The sequence below is a fragment of the Gavia stellata genome, chromosome 10 (genome assembly GCF_030936135.1).
Source record: "Gavia stellata isolate bGavSte3 chromosome 10, bGavSte3.hap2, whole genome shotgun sequence".
Classification (NCBI taxonomy): Eukaryota; Metazoa; Chordata; class Aves; order Gaviiformes; family Gaviidae; genus Gavia; species Gavia stellata.
In genome coordinates, this window is record NC_082603.1 from 23,755,710 (window position 1) to 23,771,398 (window position 15,689).

At 58.6% G+C, this 15,689-nt stretch overlaps 2 protein-coding genes across 2 annotated transcripts; both read left to right on the forward strand.

Annotated features, from left to right (window-relative positions):
- Positions 1-418: 418 nt before the first annotated feature.
- Positions 419-6,075, forward strand: MPL (MPL proto-oncogene, thrombopoietin receptor). Its single transcript, XM_059822189.1, has 12 exons — positions 419-527; positions 2,604-2,733; positions 3,079-3,254; positions 3,472-3,737; positions 3,814-3,970; positions 4,125-4,254; positions 4,590-4,762; positions 4,866-5,008; positions 5,152-5,311; positions 5,491-5,578; positions 5,702-5,789; positions 5,881-6,075. The coding sequence occupies exons 1-12, from the start codon at positions 419-421 to the stop codon at positions 6,073-6,075; spliced, it is 1,815 nt and encodes a 604-aa protein (XP_059678172.1).
- Positions 6,076-7,065: 990 nt separating this feature from the next.
- Positions 7,066-12,307, forward strand: CDC20 (cell division cycle 20). Its single transcript, XM_059821938.1, has 10 exons — positions 7,066-7,264; positions 7,957-8,102; positions 8,873-8,969; positions 9,508-9,636; positions 9,990-10,186; positions 10,534-10,628; positions 10,979-11,210; positions 11,331-11,456; positions 11,623-11,740; positions 12,092-12,307. The coding sequence occupies exons 1-10, from the start codon at positions 7,066-7,068 to the stop codon at positions 12,268-12,270; spliced, it is 1,518 nt and encodes a 505-aa protein (XP_059677921.1). The 3' UTR covers positions 12,271-12,307.
- Positions 12,308-15,689: the final 3,382 nt, after the last annotated feature.

Genomic DNA, 15,689 nt, shown 5'->3' on the forward strand with positions numbered 1-15,689 from the left:
GGGTGGGATGGAGCCGGAGCAGCCACCTCTTACCCCATAGTCCCACGTGCCTGCAGCCCCCAACAGCCTGCCCTGCCCTGCCTGCCCCATGTGGGGGCCTCCCTGGTTTCTCAGGGGTTGTTTTTCTTCCTACTCCAGCCTCCCGGCGTGCCGGTAGCCACAAGGGCAGGACGTGCTGCCTATCTGATAGGAGCAGTCTCTCTTGGCACTGCGGCCGGCGGCGGAGGGGCCGTGGCACAGTGGTTTCGGGCACGGGGAAGTGCTGGCGGTGGGGTGGGGGGAGCCTCGAGCCAGGCTTCCTGAGCTGCACAGCCGCCACTTCCCAGATAAAGGTATCACTCGGAGGAGTTGCAGGAGCTCCTCGGTCGCTGGGAAGGGCTGAGCACGGCACGCGTGGCCCCGGCACACGGGGTGCGGAATGGCAGCCGGACTGCGCCGGGGCTGGCTGCTCTCACTGCTCCCTGCCGTCCTGCTCAGCCTCTGCAGCCCACCATCACTGTGCACCCCCGAGCCGGTGACAGCCCAAGGTAGGTCCTTGGGGCCATTTTCTCCCCCAAAGAATGGGCCAGAGAGGAGCTGGCGTGCCAGGCATGGGCAGTGAGCACCCTATGGCAGCCAGAACCTGCAGGGTTGGGGAGGGGGCATCCCAGGAGGGTGGGCGGTGGATGTTCAAGGTGGGCAATGGAGCCCCCTTCTCACCTGTGGGACACCCTCGGCTGCCTGGAGCAAAGGGACGTCCCTGCTCTCTGTGAGCAGGACCTGGCCACCCCCGGGCACCCCTTCGGGATGGCAGTCTGCAGCTCCCAGCCCCGCGCAGGTGGCAGAGGGGCTCCCTGCTCATCAAAAGGTCTCATCGTCACGATGACGAGGGTCTGAACAAAATTCAAGTTAATGTCTGACGGCACAGCTCTGCACCGCAGGTAATGCTGTGGCATTGCTGGGCTAATCCCAATGCTCCTGCACCAGCCTTGCTGTGATCTTATTGCCCCACCAAGCATCCTCGGCTCAGCCGGTAGCTGGCCCCAGCCTGGCAGAGGAGTTTCCCAGATTTCTCCTGTTTCAGGCCTGTCTATGCTTTCTTTGAGGCCCTCCTTAGCCCTTTTAACACTTTCTATAACACCATAAAAAGCATTAACTGAACAAAATCCTGTTGATCTCCTGCTCGTCTCTCCAGCCCCACCCTAGGTCTCTGGCCATGGCAGGCTCGGGAGCACGTTTTGAGTCACTCCTGTAGGGGCAGTGGGAGGAAGGACGGGGTTGGGCTCGACCTCCCTCTGCCCGCAGCCTCTGTGGCATTGTCGTGCCCCGAGCCACTGCCCAAGTGTGGCTGATGCAGGCTGCAGAGCCATGCATCTCGTCTTCCTGAGAAATGGCCTGCACCCGGCAAAGATTCTCTGGTAACCCACAGGACCAGCGTGGCCTCCCACCGATGCTATGGGTCCCTGTGCCACTGGGCTGCTGAGACCTGGCCACCCCATCCCCTGGTGCTGGGAGCGGGGGTGGTCACGGAGTCAGCATGAGGTCTGGGGTGGGGGCAATGAGGTGCAAAAAGGGAAGAGTAGGTGGGGGATGCTGTGATCTGCAAGGAGGGGACGTGGGCTAGGGGAGGAAGGCAACACAGGGCTGGGAAAGGAGAAACAGGGCTGGGGAGTCAGGGCAAGGGAAGGGACAGGGAGAGCAGAGGGACACCGAGAAGGTGGCAAGGACATTTGGGGACTGTCCCTTATTCTTCTCCAAGGGTGGGCTCAACTGGTAGCGCAGGTGGTGTGTAGCAGAGAACAGATGCGCTCAGCACATGGAGCAGCGCCAGACACTGGCAGGGAGCTTGTTGTAGGGTCCTGCAGCTGGGGGCAGCCCCTGGGGAAGGGTGCACATCCCAGGAGGAAAAGGAGGAGGAGGAGGGTTGGAGCAGGTCCCAGGGCAGAGGCAGTAGGGCGAGAAGGGAGTGCTGGAGCAATGCTGGGGGCAGCGAGGCCATGCCAGTGCTTCACATATCTGCATCTTGGGGTTGTCCTCTTTTCCCTGACAAGTCATGGGGACAGGTGCCCATGTACCAGCAAAGCCACTGGTGCTTGGGATGGAGATCCTTCAGGGTGTGATGCCCCGGTTCATCCCTGCAATGACAAGGTGGGCGGCTTGCTAAGTGGGGCAGAGAAACCCACAGCCTGGACTGGGATGGGAGCATCCCCCCTCTACTCAGGACCACACACCCCCATGTCAGCCCCGAGGCCCTTTCCCTCTGCTGGGGGAGCTGCTGCTCCTTATCTCACTTCCACGCGCCTTCCGGCGTGAGCAGGGCAGGGGTGCTTCCCGCCGATCGCTGGGGCCAGGCCCCAAGCCCCCCTCTGACCGCAGGGCTATTTCGGGATGTTTGTTTGTCCCAAAGGACACCGCGTGCTGAGGAGGGTGGAGCAGTGGGGCAGTATTCCTCCCCGCCAAGCTTGTGGAGGGCATCTGCGCCCCGTCCATGTCCACACTGCCCCAGGTGCCTGAACAGACTGGCCTCAGGGGTGAGCTAGCTAGCGGGCACGTGGCAGGGGGTCACAGACGGGATAGGGATGGGTTTGTGTCTAGGGGTTCCTTCACGCCCACACTCCTCCCAGATGCTGCACTGCTGGTGGGGGTGCCCGAGGACATTCTCTGCTTCTCCCGCTCCTTCGAGGACCTCACCTGCTTCTGGGATGAGGAGGAGGCAGCGAGTGGGATATGCCACTTCTACTACTGGTACAGCAGGTAGGAGGTGGTGGGCACACAGCCCAGCCTTCCCCTTGCCCGCACAAGGAGCAGCAGGGTTGGGGTGCTGCAGCTCACTGTGCCATCCCAGTGGCTCCCAGCTGCAAGGAGAGACGGTGGAGAGCCCATGGGAGCTACATAGCAGCCACCACACACCCTGTGGCAGGGCTTGGACTGTGGCTGTCCCTCAGTCCCATAGGGATGGTGCCCTGCAGTGGATGGGGGCACAGGGAAGGAGCTGGTGATGCTGAGGTTCCAGTGCCGTCCTCCAGGTCCCCTATCCTCCAACCTGGCCCCAGGCAAGAGGCATGGGGTGCTGCAGGACCCCGCTTCTCTGTTCCTTAGGGACGTGCCCACGGCGTGCACAATTTCCATGTGGCACCATGGGGCCGGCAGGACACGGCACGTCTGTGTCTTCCCCGGCCAGGACGTGCGGCTCTTTACCCAGCTCCACCTCCGCATCCTGGACGCCACCACCAACCAGACCAAGTACTGGCGGGAGCTCAGTGTGGACGCAGTGGGTGAGTGCCTCCCGACGGGCAATACCCGTGCAACACAAGGACAGTCCCTGGACCCCCGCCCTTCTGCCCACCGTGGGGGCTAGCAGCACCCTGTGCTCTGCATGCTGGGCATGGAAGCAGCCCTTGGGGGGACCATCGGATGTCCTCCAGCAGGACCAGGGGGTGCCCAGATGGCGGCTGCCACAGGAGGGCAAATGCACTGGCACATTCCCCTCAGGTCTCATCGCCCCCCCAGTGAACATCACGGCCCACTGGGCTGGGGCTGCAGGGCAGCTCTGCGTGTCGTGGCAGCCACCACTCGCCGACTACCTGAATTTCTTCCTCTATGAGGTGCGGTGCTGCCCTGCTAGCTCCCCAGAGATGCTCTGCAGCACCGCGTTGGACCCCAGTGGGCAGCGCCCTGGGAACCCCTCCATCCATCCAGCCATCAGCACCCATGCACCCACAGCTGGGGCAGTCGCAGCCTCCCTGGGAGCAGGGCAGGTACACAGAGGGGCCAGGGATGGGCAGGGGGATTCAAGGACCACAGCAGCTCTCCAGCCTGACTCCTCTCCTGCAGGGGCTGGTCCAGGCTAACACCTGGGTGGTCCTCCGGGACCTGCGGCCGGGAGTGAGGTACCACATCCAGGTGCGCACCAAGCCCGACGGCACCTCCATGGACGGCGTCTGGGGACCCTGGTCACAGGCAGTGGCTGCAGAGACACCCCGCTCCTCTGGTGAGCGGCCATCCCTGCTGCTGGCATGGCAGGGAGGCACCCACACCTGGGGCTGCCAGGGATGGGAGTCCTGGGGTAGGTGAGGTGCAGCACCCAGGTTTTGCAGGGCCGGGGGTAAGCAGCCCCCTCCCTGCCCTGGCTCTTGCCTGCCCAGGAGAGATCGGGCTGTGCTGCAGCACCCCTGACCTGCAACATGTGCACTGCAAGTGGAGCTGGGACCCCGCAGAGCCCCACAGCTCCCACCAGCTCTTCTACCAGGCACCTCCGAGCGGGGCTGGCAGAAGGTAAGGGGAATGGCAGGGACATGGCACTCAGGTGGAGGGGCAGCACATCCCAGGGACCACCAGCTCTGCTCAGCATCCTACATCCCACACTGTGCCACCTGGCTCTGTGCCCTGCCCTGCCCTGCCCCACCACCATCGACTTCCCACCTTCCCACCACCACTTGGGGCCACACCGCCCCTCCGACTACGGGCAGCACTGGCTTTCCTGGGCAAATGTCGGAGGAGCAAGGCAGCGCTGGCTGTGGGGACAGGGTGGCCCCGGAGCAGGGCTGGTAGCAGGCAAGGGGAGTGGGGCCACCACGGTGGGGCTGGCTGGCTCTCCACTCCTCTCGCAGGGATGTCGCATGGCAGCAGTGCAAGGAGACAAGTGTGGGGGCACAGGGCACCCACTCCTGCACCTTCCAGCCCAGGGCTGGCAGTGCCATCTCCGTCCTGGTGAACATCACCCGGCCCCACGCGCCACCCACGCTCAGCTACTTCAAGGAGCCCTTCTGGCTGCACCAGTCTGGTAAGTCCCACCACCACCGCAGGCCCTGCCTTTGCCCGGCTGGTGGGGGACGCAGCATCCCACGTCCTGTTCCATGGCAGCAACACGTCCCTGTCCCCAACAGTGCTCACAGATGCCCCGCAGCTCGTGCAGGCGACAGTGTCTCAGGGCCGGCTGAGCCTGCAGTGGCTGCCGCCCTTGGAGGTGCTGGCAGAGCAGCTGGACTACCAGGTGCGCTACACCAAGGAAAACAGCCATGACTGGAAGGTAAGGCACAGACGGGGGTCCCCCAAGCAGCCCACCTTGGCTGCTGGTACGTGGCCCACGTGGGGTCAGGCAGGACAAACCTGCACCCCAGCACTGCCCCTCGGCCGCCATTGTCTCCAGCTCGGCTCAGCTCTGCCCCGCAGGTCCTGCAGGTCCCACGGGCAGCCAGGAAAGAAGTCCTGGATCTACAGCCAGGTGCCCGCTACCATGCCCAGGTGCGGGCCCAGCCCAGCGGGCCGTGGTACCAGGGTAGCTGGAGCGCCTGGTCCAAACCTGTCGTGGTTGACGCCATGGCCGATGCAGGTAAGGGATGGGGCAGGAGCAGAGGCTGCAGCCAGAGGAGCCACACAGCCAAGGGCAGGAGACCGAGGGTGCTGGACAGGGGATGGGGAGCACCGGGCAGAGGGTGACAGGGCTGCGAAGGGCTCTGTGGTGGTGGGTGTCGTGAGGGCTACAGTTGGAGTGCTCCTCCTTCAACACAGGTTGGATCATCCCCAGCGTTACAGTCGTGCCGCTGCTCTTCACAGGAGTGCTCCTGGGACTGCGGTGCACCTTCCCCTCCCTCTACAGGTAAGGGCTGTGCCTGGGGCAGGTGAGGGGGGGGTCCAGCACCAGGCCTGGGCACCCTGCCCAGGGGCGTCAGGGCACCCCGGGGCCGGGGTTTGCCTTTGATGCCTCCTTCCCCTCACCCAGCAACGTGAAGCAGAAGCTCTGGCCCCCGGTCCCCGACCTGCACCGCACACTGGGCAGCTTCCTCCACGACAGCGGCAAGCACGGCCAGGTGAGGGGGCCGGGGCTGGGCCCGCCGGGGCTGAGCCCCCACGGGGCAGCTCGAAGGGCTGCCCCCACCGCGCCTCTCTGTCTCTCCGCAGGGCAACGCCTTCTACAAGCAGCCGCCGGAGGAGGCCGTCCTGCCCTGCCTGCTGGAGGTGCTGCCCGGCCCGCGGGGGGAGGCAGGCGCGCCACCCCCGCCGCCGGAGCACGCTGCCGGCCGGCTGCCCAGCACCGACATTGCCAACCAGTCCTACCTGCTCATGAGCGGCTGGGAGCCGCGCGGGCCGCCCTGAGCCGCCCGCCCCCCGCCCCGACATAAACGAGACGCGCACCCAGCCGGCCTCCTCTCTCCTTCGCGGCGCCGCGGCCCCCTGGGCCCGCAGGGAAGCGGAGCGGCGCTGCCCTCCCCCCCCAGTCCCCGTCCCCTCCCCACCCCACCCACGAGCGGCACGCGCAGCCGCCGGGCGGGAAGAGCCCCGCCCCGCCGCGCGTCCCAGCCAATCACGGCGCGGCGGACCGTGGTCGCCATGGCAGCGCGCGGCGTTTGGGTTTGAAGCGGCCAATGGGAGGAGCGGCCGCGCGGGGTTTAAATGCTGCCGCGGAGTAGGGCTGTGCGAGTCTCAACCGCAGAGCGGAGGTGAGGGGCGGCCGGCGGCTGGGCCGCGGCGGGCGGGGAGGGCCGGCATCCTACGGCGGGGGCCCGGGGGGAGCCTGAGGAGCCGCCGGGGGGGGGGGGGGCGCGCCCTGAGGCGAAGTAGGTCATGAGGGAGACCCTGGTGGTGAAGGGGGCCTTAAAACGCGGCCTTGGCGTGGGGGAGGGTGTCCGGCGGCGGAGAGGGCCCTGAGGAGGGGCCTGGAGGGGGTGTCCGGCGGCGGAGAGGGCCCTGAGGAGGGGCCTGGAGGGGGTGTCCGGCGGCGGAGAGGGCCCTGAGGAGGGGCCTGGAGGGGGTGTCCGGCGGCGGAGAGGGCCCTGAGGAGGGGCCTGGAGGGGGTGTCCGGCGGCGGAGAGGGCCCTGAGGAGGGGCCTGGAGGGGGTGTCCGGCGGCGGAGAGGGCCCTGAGGAGGGGCCTGGAGGGGGTGTCCGGCGGCGGAGAGGGCCCTGAGGAGGGGCCTGGAGGGGGTGTCCGGCGGCGGAGAGGGCCCTGAGGAGGGGCCTGGAGGGGGTGTCCGGCGGCGGAGAGGGCCCTGAGGAGGGGCCTGGAGGGGGTGTCCGGCGGCGGAGGGCTGGAGCCCGGCCGGCGTCCCTGCGTGGGGCCCCGCTGACGCCGTCCGCCCGCAGCGCCATGGCGCAGTTCGTGTTCGAGGCGGACCTGCACGGGCTGCTGAAGCTGGACACGCCGATCCCTAACGCGCCGCCCGCGCGGTGGCAGCGCAAGGCCAAGGACAGCGGCGCCCCCGGGCCCAGCCACGCCGCCGGTGTGTCGCCCATGAAGCCGGCCAATCGCTCCCACAGCTCCAGCAAAACACCGTCCAGGACACCCGGTGAGCAGCGGCGACCACCAGCGGCATAGGTTGGGTGCGGGGAGAGTTGCTCGGGCTGCTTGCCGGTAGCTGCGGGGCTCTGTGCCAGGCTGCCCTAGCCGGCCTGCTGGTCAGGCAGGAGGAGGTGGGCTACACTGCCTGGCTTCTGGGACTCACCCACCTTCTCCCCAGCACGAGGTGGGCAGAGCTCTGTGCACTGGGATGGGGTGAACTACTGACCCTCCAGCTGAGCCTTGCTGGCACAGCTCTGTGTTGGGACAAGTGGGTAGAACTGTCTGTTGACAGCTTTACATGCTGTAACATATCTCTGCGTCCTCCCTACATGCTGTAACATATCTCTGCGTCCTCCCTACATGCTGTAACATATCTCTGCGTCCTCCCTACATGCTGTAACATATCTCTGCGTCCTCCCTACATGCTGTAACATATCTCTGCGTCCTCCCCTTATCTGTGAACTCTGGAACTGGTGCACTAGACCTAAGGAGTTGTCTTTTGGCAGTCCCTAAACAGAGCTTAGTGCATTATACGGGGGGGGCAGAATATGAGCTAGTTGTGACTGGATGGCATGAGCTTTCTGAGTCCCACTTGTCTGGTAGGTGTGATGTTGAAGAGTGCTGGGTTTGCTGTCTTGTGAAAGATCGAATACAGGCTATTCAATAGCTGTAAAACAATATTTATGCATGTGAATGCAGGTAAATCTGGATCCAAAATCCAGAGCACCCCAACAAAGGCCGGAGGGGATCGATACATTCCCAACCGCAGTACTATGCAGATGGAGATGGCCAATTTCCTTTTAACCAAAGAGAATGACCCTGCTGAGGAGTCTCCTACCAAGAAGGTGAGCATGTTGCTAAGTTACAATTTCTACAAAGATCACTACCAAACACCTAATCCTGGCCTTTTACAGAGAAGCAAACTGTAAATTCTATCAAGTGGGTGCATGGGGCTGACAGCCTCAGCCATCACTGCTTCCAGCTCTGGGCTTCAGGAGCCTGAGATGAGGAGGAAAGCTGTAGAGCCTGCAAGTGGAACAGGTACACAGCTGCTACACAGGAGCCTGAGTGTAGCTGCTCTGTAGGGACATTTCCCTAGGCACAGGGAGGAGCACAGAGCCTTATACCTCTGCTTCAGCTCACTCTAGCTTGTGCCACTTCTAGTAGCAAAATTCAACTTTGGACTAATATAGCTAATATTAAAATATAGCAGGCTACAAAGACACAAAGCTGTGAGCCTGTGCATAGTGAAACTGATGGTGGTAGCTATTCTAGGACAATGTCTACATGGGGAGCTGTTCTGGAATGTGTACACTGTGTTCTGAAATCTGTTTATGAAGCATTTGGTCCTTTGTGGCTGTGGCTTTCCCCACTGGCAATGAGATACTGAACTTGCTACTCTTCTGTATGAAAATGTGAGCAGGACAGTGTGCCAATGTCTGAGGAAAAGCTACTTTGAGCTGCCTATCTGTAGCTGACTCCCACAGCACAGCTGTATACCTCCTGATTCTAGGAGGAGGGAAACTTAGGTGTATGCTCTGCCAGCTGCAGTTTTAAGTGCAGCATGGGCTTTGTGTTTCAAATGCATCTCACTGAGGGTGGTTTGTCTCTGTAGGAGCAACAGAAAGCCTGGGCAGTGAATTTGAATGGCTTTGATATAGAAGAGGCAAAGATCCTCCGCCTCAGTGGAAAGCCACAGAATGCTCCAGAAGGTATGATACAGGGTCTGTGTGAGTTGACTCAGCTGGAGAGATCTGGGCAGGGGAACAGCAACACCGGGGCCCTGTGTGTGGACATGGGAGAGATCAACTGGCTTCTTCTCAGAGCTCCTATGCACACTGGCGTCTCCCTCCTTAGGGTTCCTGAGGTTGAGGGGCTGCATAACAGCTACAGTGAATTTATTTACAAAAGTTGAAATGACTGCCAGTTGCTCACTTGTACTGCAGGTGGCAAACCTTCCCAAGGTCTGCAAAATTTCAAACTCTCTGCTGTGCACTTTGTAGCTTAATTGTCACTAAACATAATGGGATACAGAAAACCAAGTGCTTGTCTGTTGAACCTGTTCTTGTGAATTAGGGAGTTGGAGCTCACCCTGGTTCAGCAGTTGTGATGTTGGCATGCTCTGCTCATCTGAGTGCATCTTTTCTCTCAGGACTTATTTTCACTGGAAGGGATTTCTAGTGGGGTGAGCAGTGCTCAGCTGGGAGGAAACAGTAACTCAGGTTAACAAATCTGTTCTTCTGCACACAGGCTATCAGAATAACCTGAAAGTGCTCTACAGTCAGAAAACGACACCTGGATCCAGTAGGAAGAATGGCAGATATATTCCCTCAATGCCAGACCGGATCCTGGATGCACCGGAGATCCGCAATGACTATTGTAAGTAGGCTGCAAGGTTGAGTGCTGGGCATTGAGATCATACTGCACTTGAGTGCAGTTCCTAGGACAATGTAACAGGGCTGTTTCAATACCTTAAGCACCCAGGCTGGCACGGACCACTTCTGCAGTGTCCCTGTGTAGCCTTATAAAACAGTGGTCCAGAGTGCTGTGTAGGTGACTTGGATTGGGGCTACCTGACTAACTGGGCATGGTGACATCCAGAAGACTGCTCCTTACTTCTGTGTGTATGTGCGCACACCTGGTGCAGGTGGAAGATCTGGCATTAGTGCTGGTGATGGGCAGGGCTCTCCAGGTAAGCACAGTGTGACCTGCACTATTCTTCCAAATTGTAGATCTGAATCTCATTGACTGGAGCTCTCAGAACTTCCTGGCAGTGGCTCTGGACAACTCTGTCTATCTGTGGAATCACACCTCTGGGGAGATTATCCAGCTGCTGCAGATGGAGCATCCAGATGATTATGTTTCCTCTGTGTCATGGATTAAAGAAGGAAACTACCTTGCTGTTGGCACAAGTAATGCTGAGGTCCAGGTGAGGAGTAAAACTAGAGGTGTTGTCTAGGGATTGCTGGAGCTGTGGGGCCTTGGGGCAAAAGCTTGGCTAGCACAAGAAGGATGCAATGCACCCTGACTTGTCTTGACTGGTGTGGGGTGGAAATGTGCACAGCAAGTGACCAACTGCAGCAGCAAGGCAGTTTGGTTTTGGGGTCTTCTGACACCTGGAGTTACCTTCTGCTCTATAGGCGTGAGACACAAATTGATCTCTGCTCTCATATTGACAAGGTTGAATGCTAGAGCCTGTGCGGTGAGGTTCCTAGGGCAAAGCAACAGGGCCAGGTTTCCTCATCCTCTGGAGAACTTATTGCTCTGCCTCTCTAGCTATGGGACATACAGCAGCAGAAACGTCTCCGAAATATGACCAGCCACTCTTCCCGTGTGGGGTCCCTCAGCTGGAACAGCTACATCCTCTCCAGGTAAAGCAGTGGGTGGGGGTGGGTGAAGGACAGTGTCCAGCTGTTGCAGATTCCTATCCTATATCTGTGAGTGGCGCAGGTTAGGGATGGCAGAGAGGAGTTTCTGTCCTGGCTTGGGATTCTTACTCAGTGTGTTCTGTTGGGTCTATGGGGAGAAGGCCTCCCTTCTCTCTTGCCCTTTGTGCTGAAGTCAAAGAGCTTCTATGGCTGCTTTGCTCATGCCAACAGGCCAGCGAAGCTGGTAACACTGGCCGAAACCCAGTGGCAGGTACAGCAGTCTTGCAAGAGCACATAAATGGATTTTGGTGAAAATATGTGCCAGCCTGACCCTGCAAGCCTTCTCTCTGCAGTGGGGCGCGGACTGGCCACATCCACCACCATGATGTCAGAGTGGCTGAGCATCATGTGGCCACACTTGCCGGCCACACACAGGAGGTGTGTGGACTCAAGTGGTCTCTAGATGGCCGCTACCTGGCCAGTGGTGGCAATGACAACCTGGTGAACATCTGGCCATGTACCCAGGGGAACAGTGGAGATTTTGCTCCTGTACAAACCTTCACTCAGCACCAGGGTGCTGTCAAGGTGAGTGCAGGGCTGCTGTGGGTGAGGTGTGGGCACATGTCTGTGTGCAAGGCAGATGTGCAGCATTGGCTGTGCATAGGTTGCCTCTTGCATGACTTAGAATTAACCCCTTTCTTTCAGGCTGTGGCATGGTGTCCATGGCAGTCAAATGTTCTAGCCACTGGAGGTGGGACTAGTGACAGACACATCCGCATCTGGAATGTGTGCTCTGGCACCTGCCTCAGTGCTGTTGATGCCCATTCCCAGGTGAGACATGAACATCAGCTTGGAGATAAACACCTGGCAGGATGCCTCTACAGAGCTGCTGGCTCCTGAGGCCCAGAGGCATGGGAAGGAGGGGACCATGCTCATCTCTGGGTGGTGAGCATCAGTGCAAGCAGCTAGTCTTACCTGCATTACTGCTTCTTCCCAGGTCTGTTCTATCCTGTGGTCAACGAACTACAAGGAGTTCATTTCAGGCCATGGCTTTGCACAGAATCAGCTGGTTGTATGGAAGTATCCAACGATGGCCAAGGTCACTGAGCTGCGAGGTAGGCTGGACCCTTTGCCTGGGGAAGGGAGGGCTGCTAGAGGCTGAAGGCAGATGTAATCCTTGGTTTGAGCAGACTGGTGGTCTAGCCTGGAGCATCACTGATGCAGAATGGTGTCCAGGGGCATGCTGCTAGAGGGAGGCACTCCTGTGGGCTGCTGAAGAAACATTGTTGTTTCAAATGCATGCCTAGGGTGTGAATTCATGCAGCTGCAGCATGGTGTAGGACCAGCTATGCAAACCTGGTGGGGCTGATGGGGCATATGGTAGTAAATGTAACCGTTGTGGTAGAAACAGAGGGACCAGGGCATGTGGTCATCAGTCCAGCCCTGACTGCACACCTCCTCCTCAGGTCACACTGCCAGAGTCTTGAACCTGACTATGAGCCCTGATGGTGCAACAGTGGCCTCGGCAGCTGCTGATGAAACATTGCGGCTCTGGCGCTGTTTTGAGATGGACCCCGTAAAGAAGAAGGAGAGAGAGAAGGCAAATAGTGCCAAAAGCAGCATCATTCACCAGGGCATCCGATGAGGGCACTGGGCTGTTGCAGGGAGGGGGAAAATCTGGCTTACACACTGTACAGTATTTTAAATGTTAATAAACTGCTTTAATTTGACTTTTTATGGAGTTTGGAAGAAGAGGCCACAGCTCACAGAACCAAGCCCTTCTTCCCTGAGGTTTGGGATCTGGGCAAGTGGTGGAGCTCTTGTTCTAGAGCTAGTATGCAGCCCTAAAGCCCTGTGCAGCTAGCACAGCCCTGAAGTCCTGGGAGAAGAAGGATGCTGTGCAATGGCTGTACTTCTGTATCTATCCCAGGTAAGGCAGGGTATGTCACCTGTGCCATCTTCATGCTGACCACCAGTGCAGCAGCTCTACCACAGGGGAAAGCTGTAGCCTGGATGACTTCCTAGCCCTTAATTACCTTCCCAGCCCTGCGGTGGGGTTAGGTGAGAGTACACAAGAGCAGTGAACCAGCTCTGAACTGGCCCCTGCCCCTAAGAGGGCAGCAGTAAGGCTCAACTGAAAACACAGTATGTCTGTGCCCCTAGCTTCTGCTGTGTCCTGCCTCTTGGCCAGGTGGGCCTTACTGTGTGTCTGCAGGTGACTACCAGCAGTGATCACCTGTGTCAGAGCAGTCTGGGGACTTGTTCTTGTTCTGTAGCATCACCTGCACATAGCAGTTAGTTACTGTTGTTCTGCTACATGCAGCCTCTGTGCCACAGCCAATGCTGCCTGCTCTTACAGTGCTATGGCAAAACAGCTACTTTTGCAGTGAATTTAGTATTGAATTTAGGAGCCAAATGCTATGGGGAAAAAAGGGGGGGCTGGAAACATACAGCAACAGCTGTATTCACCTCAAAGGCCAGAAAGGGGCTGGCAATGGTGTATAGCCTGATGCAAAACAAAAGGTTAGTTTACATTGCCACAGCCAGCTTGGATGTCAGACAAGAGACTCCCAAAGCACCATCAACCCAGTGCATGGCCCTTAGTCATAGACTCTTCCAGCAGCCCTGATCTCTGTCCTCCCTTCCTGCTGAGGGGAAGTCTGTGAGGCTGCACACAGGGAAGCAGGCACCAGGGCTCAGCTGCCATTTGGTAGAGCTTGACTCCCCAGCAGTTGGAAAAATGCTTTTTTTCCAGACTCAGTTATGCTGGTGCAAGTGCAGGGAGCAATGCAGGGCTATGCTGTTTTGCACATTGGAGCTGTGGTGGGTGTGGGGTTGCACCAGTGCAGCCAGGGTCACTGCACAGCTGATTAGCACTGTGGCCTGGGCCTCCCACCTGAGGGTGGATTATTAACTGTTTTCACCTTCCTCTCAGCACAGTACCATGCTGTACCTGGCACTACATTCCTGCTTTAAGCCCCATGGAGCCTTCAATGGTGGGCAGTGTTGGCACCAACTTGTGCTGACGCCAGCCTGTGTGCACCCCACAACCACCACAGCAGCCCCCCACCTATTGCTGATATGGGGGGGCACAGTCTCACAAAACAGCTAGCAGCAGCTGAGCCCAGCACCTTCCCAGCAGGGCTGTTGGTGCATCCCCATTTGGCCACCTGGGGAAGAACAGGGGAGGGCTAGGAGAGGAAGAGGCAGCTCTCCTTCCTCTTTAGAAGCAAATCCTAGGGCAGCCACTGGATATAACAGAGAAGGGGGGCAGGAACCCCCCCAGAGCTGGGCTGCTGTTGTAGGAGCCCTGCCCCACACACCTCCAGTTCAATAGTGGGAATTAGCACAGATTTGCCCTATGCCCCCACAGCAGATTAAGGCTTCCCATAGTTCCTGACCCTGAAAGGAAGGCTTTATAGACCTGAAAGCTGGTGTAGTTTCTTCACTCCTCTATAATAGCAGTTTATCTTTCTCAGACAGAGCCTGTCTTGCCTCTCTCCTTAGCACATACCCACCCCCAGAAGCTGTGCATTACACACCCCTTAAAAGTCCTCTGAGCATTACTAGAAGGTGATGCTACTGCAGTATCTTCCTTTGACCCCACACTGGTTCTACTGCCCTAGAGTGAGGAGGAGCAGAGGAAGGAGCTGGGCACTGATCCAGCAGGCCCAGGAAATGCTGCCATATAAGGTGTGAATTCAGTTCAGAGCAGTAGCCCAGACTGACCATGACAGCATATAAATTACCAAATGCCATGGCCAGCCCATGGAAAGATCACAACTAATGGGAACAATTGGAGGAAGGGAAAGCAGAGCACACATAGGGAACAGCCCCTTTTAAAGTGCCAAGCATAAGTAGATTAAAGTATTGTTACTATTTTGGGCAAAAGCAAAGACAGTCCTGTTTACCAAGAGTCAGCTGGGGACAAAGAAGGAGGCTAGATGGGAAAAGCTCCACCTCAGCCAGGCAGTCACCTACAGCTCCTGAGGTAGTGACTTCTGAGCACTGAACTAATGTTACACACCACTTCAGCAGGGACCAGAACAAGCTCTCCTGCCAGTCCTTGCCCAGGGAAGCAGCAATAACTGGGAGAACACTACACAGTGCGGCAGCCAGATCCCATTTTAAGGCTTCATACAAGGGCACTGAGCACTGTAAAATGTGGTGATACCCACATGCAGTTAGGCATATTGGTCACACCAGTTCAGGTCACTTGAAGAGGTTTTCCTACATTTCAGAGCATGGCCTTGAGGCATACAGCAGCTCAGGCATGGTCAGCAGAGCTTCCCCTCATAACAAGCCATGCTCTAGGGCTTTGGCTGGACATCCACTAAAGCCCTCCCACATCCCAAACAAACCTACAGTGAAACTCAGCTTCTGGAGGCCTGCTGGTCTAATGCATTCCTCCCAGCCACAAGCAGCCCAGCCAGCTACCTACCCCTCTTCCCAGGCTTGAGTCAGCACCTAGGCTGGCCGCCCTGCTCAGGAGGGCCCCAGTCACAAGGTGATGGGGAAGGCAGCACTGCACCCCAACAGCACTGAAGGTAAGCCAGACTGTCTCAGGCAGTAGAGACAGAGCCCAGCCAGGCAAGATGCACTTCTGTAGCAAAAGCAAGGTAGCAGCAACATAAACCTTCCCCTGACCAACCTGAGCTATATTCTGCACAGATCCACACTGCAGGGTCATTCACAGATGGCAGCAGATTTGGCTTCAGCAGATACAGAAAGCAAGACTGCTGTTCCCCCATCACCTGGGGTTCCAGGCTCTCTATTCCCTGCTCTGTTAGGCTTCAGCTCCCCAGGATTTCTGAAAAGCAGCAGCTCTGCCTGGGCAGCTGGCCTGGATCCCAGCCCACACCCACACTCCACCCCAGCCATTCTTTCACAGGGTGGAGCCACTTTCACAACAGGAGCCTTGACACATTTCCTGCCCTGAGCACTGCTCTACCAAAGCACTTGGAAACAATCTACCATCTGCTCTATCAGCACACTGCTATTGCCCTCTCCCCCCAACACACAAACCTGCTACACCAGCTGCTTCTCCCAGCCCTGCCTCCAACC

Coding starts and splice junctions, on each gene's coding strand:
- MPL (XM_059822189.1), top strand. CDS start 419: ATGGCAGCCGGACTGCGCCGGGGCTGGCTGCTCTCACTGCTCCCTGCC. Junction 4,763..4,865: donor CTTCTGGCTGCACCAGTCTG/GTAAGTCCCACC, acceptor TGTCCCCAACAG/TGCTCACAGATGCCCCGCAG. Junction 5,579..5,701: donor ACCTTCCCCTCCCTCTACAG/GTAAGGGCTGTG, acceptor CCCCTCACCCAG/CAACGTGAAGCAGAAGCTCT.
- CDC20 (XM_059821938.1), top strand. CDS start 7,066: ATGGCGCAGTTCGTGTTCGAGGCGGACCTGCACGGGCTGCTGAAGCTG. Junction 10,629..10,978: donor AACAGCTACATCCTCTCCAG/GTAAAGCAGTGG, acceptor TTCTCTCTGCAG/TGGGGCGCGGACTGGCCACA. Junction 11,741..12,091: donor CAAGGTCACTGAGCTGCGAG/GTAGGCTGGACC, acceptor CCTCCTCCTCAG/GTCACACTGCCAGAGTCTTG.